Source organism: Nerophis ophidion, linkage group LG16, assembly GCF_033978795.1.
Source record: "Nerophis ophidion isolate RoL-2023_Sa linkage group LG16, RoL_Noph_v1.0, whole genome shotgun sequence".
Taxonomy (NCBI): domain Eukaryota; kingdom Metazoa; phylum Chordata; class Actinopteri; order Syngnathiformes; family Syngnathidae; genus Nerophis; species Nerophis ophidion.
The window spans coordinates 18,542,682-18,568,830 of NC_084626.1; the positions used below are offsets into that span (position 1 = coordinate 18,542,682).

At 40.0% G+C, this 26,149-nt stretch overlaps 1 protein-coding gene across 4 annotated transcripts in view; it reads left to right on the forward strand.

The window, feature by feature from the left end:
• The first annotated feature begins 392 nt into the window (after nucleotides 1-392).
• cadpsa (Ca2+-dependent activator protein for secretion a) overlaps nucleotides 393-26,149 on the forward strand; it is a 342,730-nt gene continuing 316,973 nt past the window's right edge. For all 4 annotated transcript variants that reach the window (XM_061874508.1, XM_061874509.1, XM_061874511.1 and 1 more), the window contains exon 1: nucleotides 393-935. In XM_061874508.1, coding sequence (XP_061730492.1) covers nucleotides 582-935 — 354 coding nt within the window. In that variant the 5' untranslated portion in view covers nucleotides 393-581. The remainder of the gene's footprint in view (nucleotides 936-26,149) is intronic.

The following is a 26,149-nucleotide window of genomic DNA, read 5'->3' on the forward strand; positions in this document are numbered from 1 at the left end:
GGCTATATAAGTAAATATTGATTGATACTAAATCCTTTCAGCAAAAATATGGCAATATAGCGAAATGATCAAGTATGACACATAGAATGGACCTGCTATCCCCGTTTGAATAAGAAAATATCATTTCAGTAGGCCTTTAAATCGATTATTAATTTTATTATTTTAAATAAAGGTTTTGGAAAAAAACAAAACCCAAAAACTACTTTTTGTTGCTAATGCTGACTTCCATGTACTGCACCCGCACGTATCATCAGGTGGCCGTTGTGCCTCAAGCCTGCTAAAACTGACCCCAGAGCAGCAATTTGCAGCACCACGGTTACCTCCGGGCCCCGCCCTTTTCTCCTCCAGCTCCAATCATCATCGCCCCTCCCCTAAATCTTTCCTCATGAAACCAGCGACTGATTGACTGATAAAAGACAGGAAGCAAGAAAAGCGACGATACGCTACGACATTGTAGTTTTTCCGCCGAGTCATTTCTCTCTCTCTCGGACAGTAAGTCAGTTTTCGTTTCCACTGGAATCTGCGAAGTGGCTTAATTCCTGCCGCGGTAGTTGACTTGTAGCCTCCGTCCGAAGCCCGGCATGTTAGATCCGTCTTCCAGCGAGGAGGAAGGGGATGAGATCCCGGAGGTGGAGCGCAAAGAGGTGGCGGCCCCGAAGATCCTCAAGGGCGCGCGGCCGTCACCAAGCGGAGCCAGCGACGCTCACAGTGGCGGAGGGGCGCTCCAGCCCCGCGGCCGAGTGAGCGCCGGTGGCCGAGCCTCGAGCCCCAGCCCCTCTGTGGGCAGCGACAAGGAGAAGGAGGACCTAGAGAAGATGCAGAGGGACGAAGAGGAGAGGAAGAAGAGACTCCAGCTGTACGTGTTTGTCATGCGGTGTATTGCATATCCCTTTAACGCCAAGCAGCCCACTGACATGGCGAGAAGACAACAAAAGGTAAGATCAGGTGCAAAAGACCAAACCATCTTTTTTTTTTTTTGCTTTGCATCTTTCACATCTTACAAAGGCAACTGCTGCTTCCACAGGTGCGCCATATGTTGCACCATCACTGCTACCTTGTATCTGAAATATCCTCTCATGAGAAACTGGACTGCTTTAGACTTTAGAACAGGGGTCTCAAACTCAATTTACCTGGGGGCCACAAGATGCAGAGTCTGGGTGAGGCTGGGCCGCAAGAAAATATTTCTTCCAAAAAATTGTGCATACTCCTCAGCAATTTTCCCTCCAATTAGGGCTGGGCGATATTGGCTTTTATTAATATTGCAATATTTTTATGCCATATTGCGATGTACCAGGGGTAGGGAACCTATGGCTCGCGAGCCAGATGTGGCTCTTTTGATGACTGCATCCGCCTCTCGGATAAATCTGAGCTGACATTACTTAACACAATAAGTAATGAATAATTCCACTTGTAATCACAGTGTTAAAAATGACGTTCAAAATATAAAACATTTTCATGCATTTTTAATCCATCCATCCGTTTTCTACCGCACCTGTTCAAGAAGTTGCGTTAATGGTAAGAAGTTATTTATTTATTATTGGTTAGTGTGGGGCTTGCCCTCCTGGGGGTTCTTGAGACCATCAAGTACCGACATGAGAGCCTGTTTTAAGGTTACAATATTGTTTTATTTTTCAATAAGTCTCAGTTGCTCTCCAGCAATTGTTTTTTTCTCTTTCGTTCTCACTCGCGCTCTTGCTTCAGCCTCAACTCCGTCTCTCCTCCTGGCTGCTGCTTATAACAGAGCGACAGGTGATTAGATAACAATGCCCAGATGGGCCGTCTAAGCACCTGTCGCCGTTTTCGAGCCCGATCCTGGCAACACCCCGCTTCGCTGCAGGCCCGCAGGCCACGCCCCCTCCACTGTTGGCTTCAGAATAACAATGTTATTACAAAGAATAAGAGACCTATTATACTCTAGAAATGTTGGTCTTACTTAAAAATGCACGCGTTTAGTTGTGTTCAGTGTTAAAAAAAAATGTTATATGGCTCTTACAGAAATACATTTAAAAATATTTGGCTTTCTTGGCTCTCTCAGCCAAAAAGGTTCCCGACCCCTGCGATATACGATATATATTATGATATTTTGCCTTGGCCTTGAATGAACACTTGATGCATGTAATCACAGCAGTATGATGATTCTATGTGTCTACATTAAAACATTCTTCTTCATACTGCATTGAAGGCCTGCTGAAATGAGATTTTCTTATTTAAACGGGGATAGCAGGTCCAGTCTATGTCATACTTGATCATTTCGAGATATTGCCATATTTTTGCTGAAAGGATTTAGTAGAGAACAACGACAATAAAGTTCGCAACTTTTGGTCGCTAATAAAAAAGCCTTGCCTGTACCGGAAGTCGCAGATGATGACGTCACCCGTGTGAGGGCTCATCACATCCTCACATTATATAAATAATGGGAGCCTCCAACAAAAAGAGCTATTCGGACCGAGAAAACGACAATTTCCCCATTAATTTGAGCGACGATGAAAGATTCGTGGCTGAGGATATTGATAGCGAAGGACTAGAAAAAAAAAAAAAAAAAGAAAAGGCGATTGCATAGTGAGTCATTCAGATGTTGTTTGACACATTTACTAGGATAATTCTGTAAGATCCCTTTTCTGCTTATTGTTTTAATAGTGTTTTAGTGAGATTTTAAAGATTGTAAAGACATACCTCGAGGTCAGATGGCTGTGGTGAACACGCTAGTGTCTCAGAGAGAAGCCGAGGAGCCAAGCTCACAGCTGCCTTTTTTGACATGACAGCTGCTGCAGGACGACGAGTAATCTCCATTGATGTCCCCTGTAAGATATATATGACAATTTCCCCATCCAAAAACATGCTGGTTGACGTAGAGGAAACATGTTCGTTTGAAATCCACCGCTTTCCACCAACAGCATTGTTCTTTATAGTCTCCATTATTAATTGAACAAATTGCAAACAATTCAGCAACACAGATGTCCAAAATACTGTGTAATTATGCCATGAACAGAGACGACTTTTAGCCGTGTTTGGTGCATCGCTAATATTTCCTTGCAGTCCGTGACGTCACGCGTACACGTCATCATTCCGTGACGTTTTCAACAAGAAACTCGCGGGAAATTTAAAATTGCAATTTAGTAAACTAAAAAGGCCGTATTGGCATGTGTTGCAATGTTAATTGATATATAAACTATCAGACTGCGTGGTCGGTATTAGTGGGTTTTAGTAGGCCTTTAATACATGCTACTTTTAAACTTTTATGCAGAGAGGGAAATCACAACTAAGTCATTTGACCAAAAGTGTATTTATTAAATAGTCTTCATTCTCTTGCGGGTGACTTTTCAAATGAAAGAACATATTAGTTGTGCTGCTACCTTTTTGTAGTAACACTTTTGCTGCATACTTTGCATATTGCTGTTGTCTGCTGAATATCTTCCCACTTGAAGCCAAACCACCGCCAGATGATGGACCCTCTGCTTTTTTTGGGGGGCATTTATTGTTCTTCCTCCATTTGTGATCAGTTTCACACCCATCTCTTTCTTGTAATGTCACAAGCTCCGCTCGACCTGCCTCAGCTAACGTTAGTCATGCTGCTACCTCTCTGGTGGGCGAGAGCGTATGACGCTACACTCGCAAGAGTATGTGACGTATGTAAGAAGGCGGGCTTATTTTCCGTCTCCGTGAGAAGGATACGAGAAGGAGTGAGAAACGCCTGTTGTGTAATTCACGCAGCTAAAAGCAACTTGATCTGCATCAGCTAACGTTAGCCATGCTAACGTTAGCTCTCGGCGAGAGCGTGTGACGCTACAAGTATGTGACGTATGTAACAAGGCGGGCTTCTTTTATGTCTCTGTGAGAAGGAGACGAGAAGAAGGGGTGAGAAACGCCAGTAATGTAATGCACGCAGCTAAAAGCAACTGTGAGAGAACATATAATCGAATATTACGATATAGTCATTTTCTATATCGCACAGAGACAAACCTACGATATATCGTTTACACCGATATATCGCCCAGCCCTACCTCCAATGTTTTCATATGTGTGAGCAATACTCTTTGAGCTTTCAGTGGCGCACATGTGAGGGACGGCAGACGTGCACACTGTTATGCGCTTATCTTTTTATTTGATCTTGTGCGCGGCCTAGATTTGCTGTGCGCAGAGAACACGTGAGCAGTGTGCAATTGCACAGGCGCGTACCTTAGAGGGAATGTTCCTCCTCAGCATGTTTAGTTGTATAATGACGTTTCAAATCGGGGAGCCCCTGTGCTCAACAAAGAAATATTGCATCTCCCACTTTTCCTGGAATCGTCTTTGCTCATCACTAACCTTTCTCTTCACTGCAGGCTTTGAAAAAGACATGTTTATGGTTGTGGAATATATTTGTATTTAGCCGACGCACGGAGAATAATGTTATTTTCGCAATGTGTGTCGTTATGCTTTTCCTCCCTATAGCAACACTACGGTCGGCGGATAATAGCCAGGAAAGTACCGAGATAGCGAGCGCAAAAAAGTGACGGCTCCTGGAGTGTTATCCAGCGTTACATAGAAACATATGTAATGTTATTCGTGTGAGGCAATGCAAATTAAACAAAAAAACAAACAAATAACGGTTTGAATTGGTGCTGGTTATCGGGGACGGTTATTACTGACGTAAAAGTGTCGCGGTGTGACTGCAGCCAGGAACGTAAGAAAACCCCCGTCTCCATGGCAACGTCTCTGTCGCTTTCACTCATTTGCCGCTTTTTCACTACTACAGGGGTAGGCAACCCAGAACGTTGAAAGATCCATTTTGACCCAAATAACACAACGCTGTCAAGCGCCATTCATATAAAACTTGCGGGCCGCACTAACATTAAACTTTAATATTAAGGTGGGGGCTGCAAAATAACGTCTCGCGGGCCGCATTTGGCCTGCGGGCCGCGTATCTGAGACCCCTGCTTTAGAATGATGACATCTTCAAAAATTATAAAGCATGTGAACTGTAATACAAACAATAACAGAATAAATGTAATGCAAACAATAACAGAAGAAATGAATCAGTTAAAAAGATGGTTTGACAAAAACAGACCACGTTTGAATCTTGGTAACACTAAAATAACGTTTTTTGGTAACAGTAGAAGAGAAAGTCAAACACAAATACAGCTAGACGGAGTAAAATATTGAAAGGGTAGAAGAAAACACATTTTTGGGTATAATAATAAATGATAAAATGAACTGGAAATCTCATGTAAAAAAATATACAACATAAAGTAGTAAACAACACGCCAATAGTGAATAAAGCAAAACATGTTCTAGACCAAAAAACACTCCATATTCTCTACTGCTCGCTTGTGTTACTATATCTGAGTTATTGTGTGCAATGGACGTCAAGTGGATGTAGTTAATCGTGTGAGAGTCCAATCTGTAGTGGATCTAACATAATAGTGTGAGAGTCAAGTCCATAGTGGGGCCAGCAGGAGATCATCTTGAGTGGAGACAAGTCAGCAGCACAGAGACGTCCCCAACTGATGCACAGATGCACACCCTGGGTCCCGACCAGAGGTGGGTAGAGTAGCCAGAAATTGTACTCAAGTAAGAGTACTGTTACTTTAGAGATGTATTACTCAAGTAAAAGTAAGAAGTAGTCACCCAAATATTTACTTGAGTAAAAGTAAAAAGTATGTTGGCAAAAAGTACTCAAGTACTGAGTAACTGATGAGTAACCTGTTTGTTTAATGATTACGGCAATAATCAAAATAATGCACAAAAAGATAAAAATAGCAATGAGCAAATTCACAGCCAGGAATATCTCTTAAGAAACTAAAACAATATTATATATTAAATAATAATACATAAAAATAAAATAAAAATTAAGGCAAATTGAGCCACAGTAACTTAACAGCACCATAGGCTAAGTAGGTATTGATTGATTGATTGATTGATTGAAACTTGTATTAGTAGATTGCAGTACAGTACATATTCCGTACAATTGACCACTAAATGGTAACACCCCAATAAGATTTTCAACGTTTATCAATTACTTAATAAAATACTAAGTCGAGGTGATCTACCTCATATATACATATACATACACACATATCATATATATACATACCTTTATATATACAGTATATAATTTATATTTATTTATTTTGCCGTTTTTGTTCACATGTTAAAGGTGTTTTGATGAATATACATGCATGTTTAACATATAGATTTGTATCTTTAATGAAGACAAAAATATAAGTTGGTGTATTACCTGACAGTAGTGCTGATAACGTCCCGGTTTTCAAATGGAGGAGAAAAAAAGTTCCTCCTTCCTGTCTAATACATCATGAAAGTCGTTGTTTTTTGGCATCTTATTTGTCCAGCTTCCATATTCGTTTTTGTACACTTTACAAAAAATACATTGGCGGCAAACTCCGTAGCTTGCTAGTTTGTTTGCGCTGGCTTTCGGAGACTCTTATTTTGTTGGCGCAGGCGCAATGCAGCGGCACTTTTATTGTGAAGACAGGAACTGTGCGATCAGTTTTTGCCTTAGGGTTGGAAGTACGGTTGAAATAAAAAGTGTCTTTTTTCATTTACACGATTGATTGATTCATTGATAGATTGAAACTTTTATTAGTAGATTGCACAGTACAGTACATATTTTGTACACCCCAATAAGTTTTTCAACATGTCAGGTTCTACGTGTGACGGTCACGTGACTACCGGGCTCTGTTTGATTGGTCCAACGTCACCAGTGACTGCATGTGATTGGTGAAACGCAGGCATGCGTAGTTCCTACTTTGAATGCGTGTCTGACAAAATCAAAACAAACAAAGCGTGCATTAACAGATCGATAAAAAAAAGTAGCGAGTAGCGACCTGATTGCAGATAAATGGAGCGGAGTAAAAGTAGCGTTTCTTCTTTATAAATATACTCAAGTAAAAGTAAAAGTATGTTGCATAAAAACTACTCTTAGAAGTACAATTTATCCCAAAAGTTACTCAAGTAGATGTAACGGAGTAAATGTAGCGCGTTACTACCCACCTCTGGTCCCGACTTAGGATCTGTGGCCACCGAATCTGTTTAAGAGATGGTTCAAACTACGTGTTCACAAAGTACACAGAAAAATAAATTATGCTGAATATCTTGAAACCTTTTTTTATTAATTTTTTTTAATTTAGACAAATATTATTTATGTATTTAATAATTGTATGCTTACCTTGGTATATCATTTATTGCTATGGTATGAAAAGGGGTAGGATTAAATAAGCTCTGCTTCTTTCTACTCTTTTTCGGACGTGCTGTAATGAAACAACTGGAATTGTGTGATGTATTACATTGTATAATTGTATTGTATGTAGGACTGCAATTTACGATTAATTTGATAATCGATTAATCTGTCGATTATTTCTTTGATTAATCGATTAATAATCGGATAAAAGAGACAAACTACATTTCTATCCTTTCCAATACTTTATTAAAAAAACACCATACTGGCACCATGTCCTTTCGACTTGCCGAATAAAACAAGGCAAGTGTTCCAAAAATGTTATTTTTTTATAAAGTGCACCCTTTGTCCTGCACAATAGCAATCATTTTGCTTAGGGGAATTTCAAACCTGGCTATTACCTATTTCAACCATTCTGCAATGTTGGATGCTGAATGTCTTTCTTCAAGTGGCATGGTCATAAGGCAGATTGACTTCATGTTCTATTCGTCTCCAATGTAGTGGCATGTATTGCCAAGGTAGGCGTCAAGGTAGGCTTCCATGGCTACATATCAGTAGTTAGAGCAATTTTGCTCTGCGTGGCTTTTATGTCAGTCTACACTGCATGGAATGTCCGCTCGTACTTCCTCTCCATCATTTTGGTAAAATAGTTCCTCGAGGGAAGTGTTAAACCAGGGTTGAGGACGTGAATCATTTGTCTAAAACCTTCATCCTCCACCATTGATAGTCGTCTCATGTCAGTTACCAACATATTCAGGATAGCATCAGTCAGTGCAGCTGCTTGCCGTGGTGTGCACACCTTCCTTTGTACCAAGTCGCTAATGCTGACTTGTTTTATTTCAGAAATGAGAGAAACCATATTATAAACGTACATAATAGCATCATTTACATGTAACTCAATACATACCCAGTTGATTTAATTAATAATTCCTGACGTAAAAGACAAATACGCCACCACATTAAAAAAACAGCTAAATTAAATAAAAGGACATTGGAATTGCAGAATACACCAATAACAACACAGAAATGTAACTCATCAGATCAGAACTGGATCAGATATAGTACACGTTTCTGTTCTGAATAATAAAGGATTCACTTCAGGCTACCTCTGAATAATAGCATGAAATCTTCCAGCACCTTCATAACGTTTAGTTATACTAAAGCGTCACTCATATATAAGCTATAAATAAGCTATATAAATCCAAATAGATTTATATAGCTTTATTGGGCCGGGCTAAATTGATCCATTATGAAACCAACCTGAGATATTTCTGTCCGTTACGTTTATTTCCAAATTGGTAAACGTGTGTTTTCTCTCTCAAAAAGGAGTCAAATTTGCCGGAGACTCATAATCAGCCCTGCGTTGCAACAAAGGGATAACGTTAACATTACTCATAAAAAAGCTGACCTTATGAATGCCTGTTGCGACTCAAAACAACACCGAAAATGAAGTCGCTGCACTATCCAAAAAGTTCCTAAAACTCTGAAAGTTAATACAAAACAGTTGCTGCTGCGCTTCCTTAAAAAAAATCTCCTCGTTAACAAAAGATTAAAAACATACAAAGACGGACACAACAGATCAATATATTGGACTCAAAAAACTTACATACCGTGAATTCTTCTCTTCATCCATGGCTCTTCTTCAGGTGCAGCCGAAGCAATGTTGTCCTTCCGTGCCACGCGAGGTCCATGGTGCACGTTTTGCAGGAAATGTCTTCTTTGAAGTCTTTAAAGTAAAGTGTTCCGGCATTTTTGACGACTTAGGTCGTACACTTTTCTCCATTGAAGCAATAACCTCGAGATGTTTCTCCGCTGAAATATCGTAACAGTTTCCCGCCGCCATTTTTCAAATATTTCCAGGCAAAGGAGACTGCGTGGTCATATTAGTTGCACCATTGGCTGACTCACTGCCACCACATGAGACGTAGCCTCAGCGCCGCTGTTTTGTACTGTTTTTGTACTTATTTTGATTATTGTTTTTCAGCTGTATGTAAATGTTGCAGTTTAGAAATAAAGGTTTAGGGGGGGAAAAAATTAATAAATAAAATGCCTCATCGCATGCGCATTGCATACATCCAACGAATCGATGACTAAATTAATCACCAACTATTTTTATAATCGATTTTAATCGATTTAATCGATTAGTTGTTGCAGCCCTAATTGTATGCATGTTCGAAATAAACTGAACCTAAACTGAATTGAACTGAACTGAACTGAACTGAACTGAACTGAACTGAACTAAGCTAAAGCCAAATGAAATTTTGTTTGTGTATTATTGTTGTTCCTACCCATTCCCATCATCACTTGTCACAGACACTGAATCAAACTCTTCCCTATTTCGCTGTAATTATGTTCATATCTGTTGGTTTATTCAACAGGCGCTGTGAATGTTCGGTAATTTTGTTGCAAATGCACCAGATTTAGCAATATTTCCTTTGATTCACTTTAACACTTGGTTACATTTTCAATCCATTTTTTCCCAGCCGCTTGTTAGTGTTATTAATATAGGTCTACCCGTAAATGCCTGAATTTGGGCAGCTTTTTTAGAAAGTCGCGGAAATAGTTGTGACATTTTAAGGCTTATTTTCTTTCAATAATATTGAATTGTTGTGACTTTAGGAATTTCATATCAGTGTTTTAATTGCCCCTTTTAACCTTAACCCAAAAAGAACAATATTTAAACCAGGGGTGTCAAACGTACGGCTCCAGGGTTGGATCAGGCCCGCCAACAGGTTTTATCCGGCCTGCGGGATGAGTTTGCTAAGTATAAAAATTAACCTGAATTTTTTTAACGAAAGAAACAGCTGTTCTAAATGTGTCCAGCCGGATGTCGTGATAGCAATTCTTTGTATCTTTGTAGATGATGTTACATATGTACAAAATAAACCACATGATGTTAGTACATCAGTTGAGGAAAATGATCAAACTAAATAAAAAACATCCTGTAATTTGATTTTGATATAATTGATTTTATCTTGATGAAAAATTAACACCAATGAATTGACTGATGAACATTATCACATAATTTATTCAGAAAATATAAATAACGACAAATAAATGATTAACCGCAACATGTAAGCGTAAAAAAACCCCAACAACATAATGATTTGTACATTTTCAGAATGTGCTTGTTCTATTTTTAAGCAAAAAATAAATAAAAATCTGAAGTGGCCTTTGTTTTTAAGTTATCATGCCGTGATTTTACCAGTTCGGCCCACTTGGGAGTAGATTTTTCTCCATGTGGCAGCCATTTTAAAATGAGTTTCTCACCCCTGTTTTGAATAAAAGTCGGACAACAAATACTGTATTGGCGTTTTACTTGTTTTACACCTGTACACCGACTTAAAAATAGACACCAGATGGCAGTAAAAGCATAGTGGCATTGTCAAAAGTCATTGTCAACTTACTGTAATGTTTTAATTCATTATAGCTATCATTTATGCTGGTAATTGAGAGACAATAAGAAATTACCATCATACCTGGGTCAGTATTGCAAATAAAAATATATTCTTAAATGCCTTAACCTGCATAAATAAAGGATAAATATGTATATAAACACATGTAAACTTGAAAGTGAGGACACCAGTGTGTTTCTAAATGTTTATATACTATTATATAAATTATCACCAAAGTACTATCTATCTATCTATCTATCTATCTATCTATCTATCTATCTATCTATCTATCTATCTATCTATCTATCTACCTATTTATTTTCCGGACTATAAACAGTTACTTTTTCCCAAGCTTTGAACCCTGCGGCTTATACAATGGTGCGGCTAATCCATTGATTGTTCTTTGTTATTTGCTCACGGCTAAATTATGGAATGGATTAAGAAAAGAACTCAAACAATGTCAGAGTTTCCCCTTTGACTGCCAAGATATGTTTGGGGCGTCCTTATGGGCGCGGCCATATGACGTCATAAAGTAATTAGCACAATTTGCTTTGATGATATTTGTTTTGTTACGTCTTGGCCGCATGGTTGTGGGATGTCTTGTCCCTAAGAAAGGACAGCAGGGAAGCAGTGTGCAAGTAAGATTCTTCTTTTTTAATCAATAAGCTATGGAAAAAACACAAAACAAGGCCGACGTGCCAATAGCATGGGAAACTTCTGCAAAGCTTAACTCAGGAATGATCAACGGCTGTTGACAAATAGGAGACACCCAAAATACAAGCGGTTGCAAAAAGCGAGTGACACTGCCAGACAGAGTGTGGCGAGAGGCAGGAAAGAAAATAGCTCTCTGATGACCAGGAGCAGGTGAGCGTCCCGACAACTAATCAGAGGCAGGTCACAAAATCAGCACCCATTGCAACTAGGAAGCCCAACGAGGGTGCTAAAACAGAAATAAAGAACTAAGAAATACCCAACAAAACATGACCCAGGCAATGGATCATGACAGTACCGACCCCCCTGGGACGGATTCCAGAAAAACACCAAATGAAAAAGTTAAAAGTCACGGGAGGGAAGAGGAAGGACTACAGGAAGAGTTAGATGGCGGCGACAAATAGACCGCCCCCACGGCTGGCGAGGCGGACGACCATGGTATGGCCATATTTGTGGCTGATGAGAAGGCGGACGTGAGCGGCGCCAGAACATCAGCAGCCGACGAGTCTTAAGACCAAGTTCTGGGCGCCACTGCCAATGGCGCGGGGGCCGTACGTGAATTGGTCACACACATAGCCAACGATGGAGCTGACGTGGATGACAATATTCTCTCAGCAGCCATTGTGGTCCACACCCAAGTCCTGGGGTTGGCTGCTGGCAGTGCGAAGAGCGTCCAAGGGCTGGTCGCATAAGTGGCGGACAAGGAGGTAGGCCGTGAGCACCTGACTGAAGCTCTTGCACCAGGCAAGCAGACCGCTGGGCTGAAGGTCTTGTTTGGTGCAGAGCCAGAGTCGAGGTAGGAAGCGATGTGGGAAGACCCGCTTGAGACGGGGCAGGAAGCGGCATCGTAGAAAGACCCCTGGAGACGAGGCAGGAAGCGGCATCGTGGAAAGGCCCGCTGGAGACAAGGCAGGAGCTGGAGCAGCAGGTGGCTGGGCTGTCGGTGTGTCCAGAGCTAGAGCAGCAGGTGTTTGAGCTGTTGGCTTGTCCACAGCAAGAGCAGCAGGCGGATGGGCTGTCAAGTGTGTCCAGAGCTGGCATCTGCAGGCCCACTGGGGTTGCCGGTGGCATCTGCAGACCCACTGGGGTTGCTGGTGGTGAGGCTGGAGCTGACGGCAGAGCTGGAACGGGTGTCCGAGCTGGAAAGAGCTTGGCTAGAGCGGGCGTCGGAAGTACGAAGCTGATCCTCCATTTCCAGCTTAACCAACACCTTTTGGCACGTTTTCCGCCTCCCTTGACCCGCACGGGATAATGATGTGTTGTGGTCCGCGGGAGAAACTGTGTCAATCGGGATCAGCGTTCCATGAGGACTTCACATCAACGTCTCGTTGTCTTCTGGAGAATGACGAAGGCTCTCCGCCTCCATCGCTTTCAACACCCGCCAAGTCCATGCCTCCATTTCCTCCACGGTGAAGTCCTGGGCGTTGCTCTCTGCGGGGAAACATTGTGCTGGAACATGTGTGTTAATTACTTATATATGGATTGTGAATGATAGACAGCACATCTCTCTCTAATGTGTGTGTATTTCCAGTATGACTGATCTAATACTATGGTCAGAGTGCAGAAGTGTTACTACAGTAACGTCAATCTACGTAAATTATTAACGATGTTCGGAGCGGAATATTTAAAATGGCTGACTTAATTTGTGGCATTTTGTGATATTTAGACAGTATTTTCACATGCGGATTGTGGATACAGTTGGATATGGTTTAATGGATACAATGAATCACATGAATCCTTTAGAGTCATCTTGTTTTTCCACTGTTGGTACTTTCAATTAAAGGCCTACTGAAATGAGATTTTCTTATTTAAACGGGAATAGCAGGTCCATTCTATGTGTCATACTTGATCATTTCGCGATATTGCCATATTTTTGCTAAAAGGATTTAGTAGAGAAAATCGACGATAAAGTTCGCCACTTTTGGTACTTCCTGAAAAAGCCTCGCCTTTACTGGAAGTCGCAGACGTTGACGTCGCAATTGTGGGGGCTCCTCACATATTCACATTGATTTTAATAGGAGCCTCCAACAACGACAGTTATTCGGACCGAGAAAACGTCAAGTTCCCCATTAATTTGAGCGAGGATGAAAGATTTGTGTTTAAGGATATTGATAGCGACGGACTAGAAAAAAAAAAAAAAGTTAAAAAAAAAAATATGCGAAAGCATTGGAACTTATCCCGATGTTTTTAAACACATTTAGTAGAATAATTCTGGGAAATCACTTATCTTTCTATTGTGTTGCTATTGTTTTAGTGAGTTTAATATTACCTGATAGTCGGAGGGGTTTGTCCACGGGTGTCTTGACGCGCAGTGTCTCACGGGTGTCGACGGCAGCTGTACGGACGACACAATCTCAGCTGATATCCGGTAAGTGGCGACTTTTTAACCACAATTTTCTCACCAAAACCTGCTGGTTGACATTTGGTCGGGATTCATGCTCGCTTGACCGTGCTGTGATCCATAGTGAAGTTTCAGCTCCGGAAATTTTAAACAAGGAATCACCGTGTGTTTGTGTGGCTAAAGGCTAAGCTTCCCAACTCCATCTTTCTACTGTGACTTCTCCAATATTAATTGAACAAATTGCAAAAGATTCAGCAACACAGATGTCCAAAATACTGTGTAATTATACCGTTAAAGCAGACGACTTTTACCTGTGTGTGTGCGTAGCGCTCATACTTCCTAAAAACCCATGACGTCCTGAGTACACGTCATCATTACACAACGTTTCCAAGACGAAACTCCCGGGAAATTTAAAATTGTAATTTAGTAAAATAAAAAAGCCGTATTGGCATGTCTTGCAATATTAATATTTCATCATTGACATATAAACTATCAGACTGCGTGGTGGGTAGTAGTGGGTTTCAGTAGGCCTTTAAAGTAGGAGCAGTCCACATACTGTATTTAAGGTGTGATAAATCATTGTTTCACTCACATATTTTTCTAAATTCAAAAAATGCTGCTAATATATACAATTTAGCTAACATATTTCTGTGAGTGCTCGATGGGTTGGTAAAGGAATGGGCAAACCTTTTGGCACGTTGACCCCATTACAATTCAATCTATTTTATTTATAAAGCACATTTCATACAGTAAATACACAGTTTCAAAGTGCTGCACAAATTAATAAAAACAATAGATAGTTAAAACACTAAAATAAGTAAAAATCTAATGAATAAAATAAAGAAGAACACACTACTCAAAACCAGAAAATTAAAGTTTAAAGATGAGACTTAAAACATTCAAGATTAAAGGACGGAGTGTTTCATAATTTCTGCTCTACACCAAAAAAGGCCAAATCTTTCGTGGTCATAAGTCTGGAACAACTTGGATGAAGTCTGAGGTTTACTTAAAGGCCAGTCCATTCAAATCTTAAAAGTGGAGCCTTCCAGTATTACAGAAATGCATCTTCTGACAGACCGGACATAAACCACTGCAGGGCAGCCCTGCTAACACCCACACAGTCTTCCAATGGAGATAAAAGAATTGTGTGGTTAACCGTGTCAAAAGCGGCAGTCAGGTCTGAAAGCAGGAAATAGGCGGAACCACCAAAATGTGTCATTAAAAGCATGTCATTAAAAATCTTTCAAAGTGCAGACGACATGGTATATTGTCATATTGAAAACAATTTCCCAATGTATTAGTTCCTCCTTATCTTAAAACAGCTACATTTAACTTGAGGGAACATTCGTTATCAGCTTTCAGGTAGTGAATGAGTGGGTCAGGTTTGCGGTGGATTGTTCATCTTGGGCTCTGAGATTATTTCCTTTGCCTTTGTTCGGTGTTTAGTGGGTAAGTTTAGTCAAAAATGTTATGCACGGTCTCAAAGTGGCGCTTCACATTGGCTATTTATATGGGCGCCACAGTCCCTGGAGACATACTGGTGTAAGCTACTTTTCTGGGACCATTATTTTGTTTAGTGCAATCAGACAGGATGTAATGCACAGCACTTTTATTGTGAAGGCCGTAAGTGTGTGTTTTTGTCTCTTGGTGACTGTCAGTATCGCTTAGAGCAGGGGTGGGCATTACGTCGATCACAAGCTACCGGTCGATCGCGGAGGGTGTGTCAGTCGATCGCAAGCCAGGCATTAAAAAAATAGACATAAAAATGAGCAATCATCAATCTTCACCAAGACTTCACTTTCTTCAGTTGTTTGACATTCTTGGCACCCGAGGATCTTGTGAGATGACGCTGGCTGCTGTGAGCTCATTATTAAGAAAAAAATCAGTGACAGGACGGAGAGAAACACTTTTAGTTTCAACAGACTCTTGGGCCGTATCTGCTGTCAAAACTCTAAAGACCGACTGCACAGTTCCTGTCTTCACAATAAAAGACCTGCTTCATCCTGCCTGTGCTAACAAAATAAGAGTCTCAGAAAGCTAGCGTGCACAAGCTAGCAAGCTACGGAGTTTGATGCCAATGTACATCTGCGATGAGGTGGCGACTTGTCCAGGGTGTACCCCGCCTTCCGCCCGATAGTAGCTGAGATAGCCGCCAGCACCCCCCGCAACCCCAAAAGGGAATAAGCGGTAGAAAATGGATGGATGGATGTATTTCTTATAAAGTTGTTGCACCTTTCCCCCTTCCGGCGCCTAGAGTGTAGTCAGGAGCGCAAGGGAGACACTTCTCCAGGGCCGATGGATTCTTGGGGCAACACCCTTCACTTTACCCGGCAGTGGGTCTTCACAATTCCGGACTTCAGGGCAAAATGTTGCAACAGAAAGTAACCAAATAACAGGAAATGAACATGTGAAATAATAATAGTTTGGAGAAAATAAATAAATTGAATATGAAACAAAATGTTACTGCATATGGCAGCATCTAAATTAGGAGTCTTTGTAACTCGTTTTGAAATGGTTGTATTATCATTAAATGATATATAATGATATATAGTATATTGTTATCGCAAGAGGCTGAAATATATATGTATTTAGACCATATCGCCCATCCCTAATGTGGAGATAAGTGAAATTGTCAGATGAGTTATCCTTCACCTAATTCTCCACAAATGGACAAGCGCATGTGAACTGTAGAGCCCTAAAGTTTCTAATACCTTGAGATAGGGCTGGGCGATATTGGCTTTTATTAATATCGCAATATTTTTATGCCATATCGCGATATACAATATATATATCTTGATATTTTTCCTTTGCCTTGAATGAACACTAGATGCATATAATCACACCAGTATGATGATTCTATGCGTCTACATTAAAAGATTATTCTTCATACTGCATTAATATATGCTTCTTTTAAACTTTCATGCACAGAGGGAAATCACAACTAAGTCAATTGACCAAAACTGTATTTATTAGTGAAGTGAATTATATTTATATAGCGCTTTTCTCTAGTGACTCAAAGCGCTTTCCATAGTGAAACCCAATATCTAAGTTACATTTAAACCAGTGTGGGTGGCACTGGGAGCAGGTGGGTAAAGTGTCTTGCCCAAGGACACAACGGCAGTGACTAGGATGACGGAAGCGGGAATCGAACCTGCAACCCTCAAGTTGCTGGCACGGCCGCTCTACCAACCGAGCTATACTCTTCATTCTCTCGCGGGTGACTTTTTAAATGAAAGAACAAATTAGTAGTGCTGCTACCTTTTATAGCAACACTTCTGCTGCATACTTTGTATATTGCTGTGGTGTGCTGAATATTTTCCCGCTTGAAGCCAAACCACCGCCGGATGATGGACCCCCTGCGTTTTTTTTGGCCATTAATAGTTCTTCCTCCATTTGTGATCAGTTTCGCACCCTCTCTCTCTTGTAATGCCGCTCAACTGGCTCTGCTCTGCTTTCGCCTCCTGCCTCAGCTAACGTTAGCCATGCTCCTACCTCTCTGCTCGGCGAGAGCTTATGACGCTAAACGTGCGACAGTATGTGACGTATGTAAGAAGGCGGGCTTGTTTTACGTCTCTGTGAGAAGGAGAGACGAGAAGGAGTGAGAAACGCATGTATTGTGATGCCCGCAGCTAAAAGCAAATGCGTGAGAACGTATACTCGAATATTACGACATAGTAATTTTCTATATTGCACACAGACAAACCCGCGATATATCGTTTGTATCGATATAACGCCCAGCCCTACCGTGAGAGTATTCAAGGGTGCGCACAGTGTAAATTACTGTATTGCAAAAGGAGCAGCGTGGCTCAAAAGGTAGCACAAGTTTTCCAGTAACCAGAGGGTTCCTGGTCTGAATCCCACTTCCTCCACCCCAGTTGCTGCTGTTGTGTCCTTGGGTAGGACACCTCGCCCACATTGCCCTCTGGGTCGCTCGCCCACACAGGAAAGCTTCGCTTACCAAGATGTTGAACTAGAGTACAATGAGCCAGATGATACTCTTCATTTATTGGAGAAGCAAGTTAGCACACTTATGGCTGGCTAGCTAGCTTAAATGCTTTGATGAATTCAAGAGACATTAGTGTCTTTCCCTGTTAAAAGCGACATACATAGGGTCTGAATGACTATCAATCAATCAATCAATGTTTATTTATATAGCCCTAAATCACAAATATCTCAAAGGACTGTACAAACTATTACGACTACGACATCCTCGGAAGAACCCACTAAAATCCTAATACCATGTGCTAAACAGCGTGTGCAATCTATAGAATAGTGTGTACTATTAGTGGGCGTGTTGCACACGATTTACTAAGATTGCGTGTACAATTGTAAAGTGGTGCATAATGCCTTATTTAGATGATTTGTGTGTGTAGTAGTGTACCATAAGGACACTCATTCACTGCACATTCAAGTTATGCTCCTACATGCTATGTTTTCAAATATGCAGGAAACACGTACTACTTTTTATTGGCATTTTAGAAACAGTCCTGCAGTGCATCTTAATTGAAACTACTTTTTAAATTTTTATTCTCACCGTCAAAGGTGCGCTCATTGGAGAAAGACTGCAATTACTGCGCTCAAGTCACAAAAACGCATACTTGAATAAGTTTTTTTCATGAAAAAAATATTTTGATAATATATTTTTTATTCGAAAAAACAAACATTATTAAACAAATACTAAACACCCAAAATGCATCAATTGAATTTGTTTAATCAGCCTGTTAAGTCCTCTACAAGCTGTACAATTATAAAATGATGGTGTTGAATAGACGATATGTGTAAAATATTTTGTTTCTGACTGTCCAAATTGTTTACACACACATAGTTATAAAATTATGTGAGATGGATGATATGTTTAAAATATTTTATTTCTGACTGTCCAATATGTTGACACACACACATTTGACGGAGGATTCTTGTCTGTCCAAACGCGTATCCGGCAGCCATGTGTAAAACTGTCAGTTTTCACGTCCTTCTGTCACAAGCTAAATAAAACACAAAATAATGCTGTCAAAATGGGGATGAGTGTTGATAAATCACTATGCGCATGTTAAATAATTATATTTGCATTTCTACTCCCAGTATTGTGGGTGTTTTGATGATCAGCATCTATTTTCAATATTGATGAAGACAGAGATGCAAAATGGATTTCACACATTGTTTTTCTCACTGAATAAACACAATTCACTTTGCACAAGTCTAGTAGATCAGCTTTCCGTGTGCTATCATGTTTGCACGTGTTTTAGTCCACCCTAACCTTTAGTAAAGCAGGCCCATAGTGTGCTAGCTTGGTTCTCCAGTAAATGAGCAGTATAACTGCTCCATGTGCATTTATCATCACGGGTTTCCGAATTATTATAATCTTGATAGTCATTTAAATAATGACACAAACAATGCATTGTAGCTTCTGCTGCTGCTTGTTTAATTTAAGTAACTTTTCTTGGAATAAATGTAAATCCACACCTTTACCCTGACTTGTTTTCTCAATCTGCCAGGGTTATAAACAATCCTTAATTGGAAAAAGACCATGTATATTTATAGTCTATCAAGTTTGTTTTTTTCATTCATGTGTCTTTTCTTTTATAATCAGACTTCAGGGTATTCGTCCTCCGAGGTGCGATTCTTCATGCAAGAACACAATCAGACCATCTGTCTGCTTCTTTTCTGCACAAGAATAGTGAATATGATCAATCCCCTCGTCTGCCTTTGTTTAAACACCTAACATCTCTTCTTGACTATGCTTTTCATTCTGCTCTTATCATTTTGATCACACAATAAACAATGTATTGACACGACTGGGCACCCTACAAGTATTTCAACTAGATAAATGTCAAACTGATAACAAATATTAACTTAAGATCAAAATCATATTGAGCATAGTATTCTTCTAACTTTTGTCTGGGTGAGTGTCTGCATAATTAACCACGACAGCATGTGATTTGCTAATGATGATAGCCTTGCCAGTTGGCCTGTGAATTTTCCAGCACACGCAACCACATATGAACATAACCACATGCTTTAATATGTGTGATGAATCTCTCATACATTCACTACTACAAGGGAGTGAGTGTAGCATAATTACTTTATATTAATCAGAGTGACGCAATGTACCAATCAAATCTACAAACCCCGTTTGCATATGAGTTGGCAAAAATGTTGTTAGATGTAAATATAAACGGAATACAATGATTTGCAAATCATTTTCAACCCATATTCAGTTGAATATGCTACAAAGACAACATATTTGATGTTCAAACTGATAAACTTTTTTTTTTGCAAATAATCATTAACTTTAGAATTTGATGCCAGCAACACATGACAAAGAAGTTGGGGAAAGGTGGCAATAAATACTGATAAAGTTGAGGAATGCTCATCAAACACTTATTTTGAACATCCCCCAGGTGTGCAGGCTAATTGGGAACAGGTGGGTGCCATGATTGGGTATAAAAACAGCTTCCCAAAAAACGCTCAGTCTTTCACAAAAAAGGATGGGGCGAGGTACAACACTTTGTCCAAAACTGCGTGAGCAAATAGTCAAAAAGTTCAAGAAAAACGTTTCTCAAAGTGCAATTGCAAGTATTTTAGGGATTTCAACATCTACGGTCATTAATATCATCAAAAGGTTCAGAGAATTTGGAGAAATCACTCCATGTAAGCGGCATGGCCGGAAACCAACATTAAATGACCGTGACATTCGATCCCTAAGACGGCACTGTATCAAAAACCGACATCAATCTCTAAAGGATATCACCACATGGGCTCAGGAACACTTCAGAAAACCACTGTCACTAAATACAGTTTGTCGCTACGTCTGTAAGTGCAAGTTATTGCTCTACTATGCAAAGCGAAAGCCATTTATCAACAACATCCAGAAACACCACCGGCTTCTCTGGGCCCGAGATCATCTAAGATGGACTGATGCAAAGTGTAAAAGTGTTCTGTGGTCTGACGAGTTCACATTTCAAATTGTTTTTGGAAATATTCGACATCGTGTCATCCGGACCAAAGGGGAAGCAAACCATCCAGACTGTTATCGACGCAAAGTTCAAAAGCCGGCATCTGTGATGGTATGGGGGTGCATGAGTGCCCAAGGCATGGGAAACTTACACATCTGTGAAGGCGCCATTAATGCTGAAAGGTACATACAGGTTTTGGAACAACATATGCTGCCATTTAAGTGCCGTGTTTTTCATGGACGCTCCGGCTTATTTCAGCAAGACAATGACAAGCCAAATTCAGCACGTGTTACAACAGCGTGGCTTCGTAAAACAAGAGTGCGGGTACTTTCCTGGCTCGCCTGCAGTCCAGACCTGTCTCCCATCCAAAATGTGTGGCGCATTATGAAGCACAAAATACGACAGCGGAGACTGTTGAACGACTGAATCTCCACATAAAACAAGAATGGGAAAGAATTCCACTTTCAAAGCTTCAACAATTAGTTTCCTCAGTTCCCAAACGTTTATTGAGTGTTGTTAAAAAAAAAGGTGATGTAACACAGTGGTGAACATGCCCTTTCCCAACTACTTTGGCACGTGTTGCAGCCATGAAATTCTAAGTTAATTATTATTTGCAATAAAAAATAAAGTTTATGAGTTTGAACATCAAATATCTTGTCTTTGTAGTGCATTCAACTGAATATTGGTTGAAAAGTATTTCCAAATCATTGTATTCCATTTATAATTACATCTAACACAATTTCCCAACTCATATGCAAACGGGGTTTGTACTTACTGTATGCAGCGCCACAAATACTCAAGCTTTTACAGCGACTAAGTGTATATATATAATGTAATGTACGTATCCCCTTAATGTGTATATATATATATATATATATATATATATATATATATATATATATATATATATATATATATATATGTGTACATTAGTGTTGTCCCGATACTAATATTTTGGTACCGGTACCATGATGTATTTTTATACTTCTTGATGCTTTTCAAAATAAAGGGGACCACAAAAAAAATTAACAATTGGCTTTATATTAACAGAAAATGTTATGATACATTAAACATATGTTTCTTATTGCAATCAAATGAACTTTTCTGCATTAAACAACATAAAGAACCCACTAGACAACTTCTCTTTTAGTAGTAAGTAAGCAAATGGGTTACAAAGGCTCTTAAATTGGCTGATGAAGTATGCAGTAACATATTGTGTCATTTCCCATTGTATTATTTTGTCACAATTATGAGGCACACGCGGTAGAACATGGATGGATGGATTATTGATCTACTTGTTCATTTCCTGTTAATATCGGGTTACTTTATGTTCTACCTACACTTCTGTTAACATGTAATAAGCACTTATACTTCTGTTGTTTGGATAATTTACATATGTTTTGGTGACATTATAAATTAGGGTATTGATCCAATACCAGATAGTTACAGCGTCATACATTGGTCATAACTAAAGTTCTCCTGTGCCCAGGGACATATTTCCTGAGTTTATAAACAATAAAAAAAATTACAAAATATTTTGGTCTAAACAGAAAAGTACTGATATAATTATTTTAGTATCAACTATATACAGCTGTTTTACTTGGTATGATTAAAGTCGATATCCAGCCATTTGTTTACTTTCAGGAGCGGTAGCTAGCTGTTAGCGGTTAGCTATTGTATCCTCCTACGGTTTGTAGTGAGGCATGTTTAGCTATAAACTGTCTATAGCACTCACCATAAACACATTTTCAGTTAATACATGTGATCAGTTTTGGATTTCACTCATGGATGAGCGGTGTCAGAATGGGCAGCATAAAACTTTGATCTGAACATCCCTAATATCTATATATAGTAGCTATTTCCCTGATGACCACCACTCTCTCAATCCTTTCTTCGTCTGCAGATGTGTAATCTAGGATTAGCCAACCATTTGGTGTGATGTCACCCACCAGGATAAAGAGAGAACAAACCCAACCATCGAGTCACATTTTACTGGATAATTCTGTGCTGGACATTCAGTATTGATAAACAATCTTGCAAGTGGAAATTGCAAGCAACCAAATGTCAAAATAATTAATTTAAAATGGCTTCCAGGACTAATAATTCCGGATAAAAGAATCCGTCTCCATTTTTACTGTCATAAAATCAAAAATTCTTGATTTACATTATTAATGTGTGAGTTGGCTAACGTCCCAAGAGCTAGCTTATGTCGCCGTTGATCGGACCGCCAAGTGCCCTGCCTTTGGCTTCCTCCCAGCTCACATCGCACCCGACCTCTATGGTCCCTGCTATGGGTGGTGAGCCCATTGGAGGGGGGGACCCACGTTGCCTCTTCGGGCTGAGCCCGGTCGAGCCCCATGGTAACAGGCCCGGCCGCCAGGCGCTCAACATCCTGCCCCACCTCCGGGCCTGGCTCCAGACGGGGCCCCGGTGAATCGTGTCCGGGCGAGGGAAATCTTGGTCCCTGATTTGTCGTCTTCATGAGATCAACAGGCGGATCGGTGCGACATCTTCAGTAATGCGGATGCTGTATCGATCCGTTGTGGTGAAGAAGGAGCTGAGCCGGAAGGCAAAGCTCTCAATTTACCGGTCGATCTAGGTTCCCATCCTCACCTTTGGTCATGAGTTTTGGGTTATGACCGAAAGGACAAGATCACCGGTACAAGCGGCCGAAATGAGTTCCCTCCGCCGTGTGGCGGAGCACTCCCTGAGAGATATGTTGAGAAGCTCTGCCATCCGGGAGGAGCTCAAAGTAAAGCCGTTGCTCCTCCACATCGAGAGGAGCCAGATGAGGTGGTTCGGGCATCTGGTCAGGATGCCATCCGAACGCCTCCCCAGGGAGGTATTTCGGGCACGTCCGACCGGTAGGAGACCACTGGGAAGACCCAGGACACGTTGGAAAGACTATATCTCCCGGCTGGCCTGGGAACGCCTCGGGATTCCGCGGGAAGAGCTGGACGAATTGGCTGGGGAGAGGAGAGTCTGGGCTTACCTGCTTAGGCTGCTGCCCCCACGACCCGACCTCGAATAAGCGTAAGAAGATGGATGGATGGAGTTGGCCAAGTGCACGCCATGGTCGTCAAGTAATCAGCTATCAACACTTTTGTACTGATCTAAACTTGTAAACCGAGTTTCAACAGTAAATGTGTAGGAAAAACGCTGTTACAGAACAAAGAGTTGATCCAGTAATGATTATTATTATTATCATTATTATTATTAATATTATTTGATGACTTAAGTACGTTACTACGCCACCACATCATGTTTTTTCTGAGGTGGCGTCAACAAGACTGTTAGAAACACCGCAAGTTCACTTCAGCACGCACTCACTCGCGGAGGTAAACAGCTCCAGGTGTGCTTTGTTTATCGCTGAGTACCGTTTCGGAATCCCCTTGATAGGTCTATTTACGTGAATTAGGGTCACCATTTTATGATTGTTATGAATATTATATGCATTTAAGGTATTTATCTGCTCTCCACACAGCTATCAAACACAGTTATAAACATTTCCTATGCTCTTAAAGCACTTTGTACTCTCCAAAACGTGTGTAATTTTAACCTAAAAAGTTAAATGGTTCTTTAAATTCCCAATAGTAATTCTGCTGGGGAATAATAAACAACAATTCAACGAAGCAATGACAATCTAACTCTAAAATACCTTGTTTGTGGATAAGGAGCGACAGGAGCACATTTAATGGCTCTATTTACTACCAGTAACAACATGACTCGACATATTAAACAGGAGCTGTCGTGTGCAATATCTTGTATCGGCAACTCTTCGCCAAATGCCAATGCTGAGCTGACACAGCCAATGCTGGCTCCCTTGTCTTGCCTTTTAAAGACACTATTCCACACACTGATCACGAATCATCTATCAATGCTAGGTATTTGAAGGTTTTACTTTTAACAGTATTACTTTCCTGAGTAATGGATTACCTTCATTAAATAATAATTCCATTAGTAATTAAATTATTTCTACAGGAAAGTAACTAGTAGCTATAATTTAAAAAGCTTTAAAAAGTAATTTTCTCCTACACCGCCTGGTAAAAAAGTAAAGAAATAATGACTTTGTATTTTCCTTGAAAATGTATGTTTTCACAACTTTTTCATAGACATAAATGTCACAATTATACCAAATGTTTAACAATAGTTTCAGCAAAACTTACCTTTTTTGATCAACAGTGTAAGAATGTGTTATCTTAATGATGTACTTGTGCTATCAAGTGACTGCTGTAATGCATAACAATTTTATGTGACTGTTCTTTCTTGTCCTATTTTTTTCAGTACTCACATGAATTGTTTCAAATTACAATCATGCATTTTTGGGACATTCTTACTTAAGCAGTAACCTAAAAATCCTGCAAATGATGACATTCAGCACTTGTACATGCTCAAAAAAACCCAAATTGTTGCATTAACTGACTTGAAACCATTTTTATTCCTGTAAATTGTGTTCAGCCATTTGAAAAATAAAATAAAATAAATAAACACACGTAAAAACATAAAAAAGGCTATATTCTTAAAGTATATGGTGACACAAAAACCTCCCTGTTTAATAAGTGACAGAATGTTCTCGACAAATTAAGCCCAAAGTGCCTTAAGGAAAATTTTTATTTTCCTGTACATGCCAGATTAAAACTAGACACTTGCTTCACATGTAAAGTCTGATCTACTAAGATCCCAAATACAAAAGTGCTAAATAGTGTGTGCATAGTAAATACAAACCCCGTTTCCATATGAGTTGGGAAATTGTGTTAGATGTAAATATAAACAGAATACAATGATTTGCAAATCATTTTTAACCCATATTCGAGTGAATATGCAACAAAAACAACATATTTGATGTTCAAACTGATAAACATTTTTTTTTTTGCAAATAATCATTAACTTTAGAATTTGATGCCAGCAACACGTGACAAAAAAGTTGGGAAAGGTGGCAATAAATACTGATAAAGTTGAGAAATTCTCATCAAACACTTATTTGGAACATCCCACAGGTGTGCAGGCTAATTGGGAATAGGTGGGTGCCATGATTGGGTATAAAAGCAGCTTCCATGAAATACTAAGTCATTCACAAACAAGGGTGGGGCGAGGGTCACCAATTTGTAAGAAAATTGTCGAACAGTATTAGAACAACATTTCTCAACGAGCTATTGCAAGGAATTTAGGGATTTTACCTACCATCTACAGTCCGTAAAATCATCAAAAGGTTCAGAGAATCTGGAGAAATCATTGCACGAAAGCGATGATATTACAGACTTTTGATCCCTCAGGCGGTACTGCATCAAACACCGACATCGGTGTGTAAAGGATATCACCACATGGGCTCAGGAACACTTCATAAAACCACTGTCAGTAACTACAGTTGGTTGCTACATCTGTAAGTGCAAGTTAAAACTCTGCAATGCAAAGCAAAACCCATTTATCAACAACACCAAGGAACGCCGCTGGGTTCGCTGGGGCCGAGCTCATCTAAGATGGACTGATGCAAAGTGGAAAGGTGTTCTGTGGTCTGACAAGTTCACATTTCAAATTAAATTTGGAAACTGTTGACGGGGTGTCCTCCAAAACA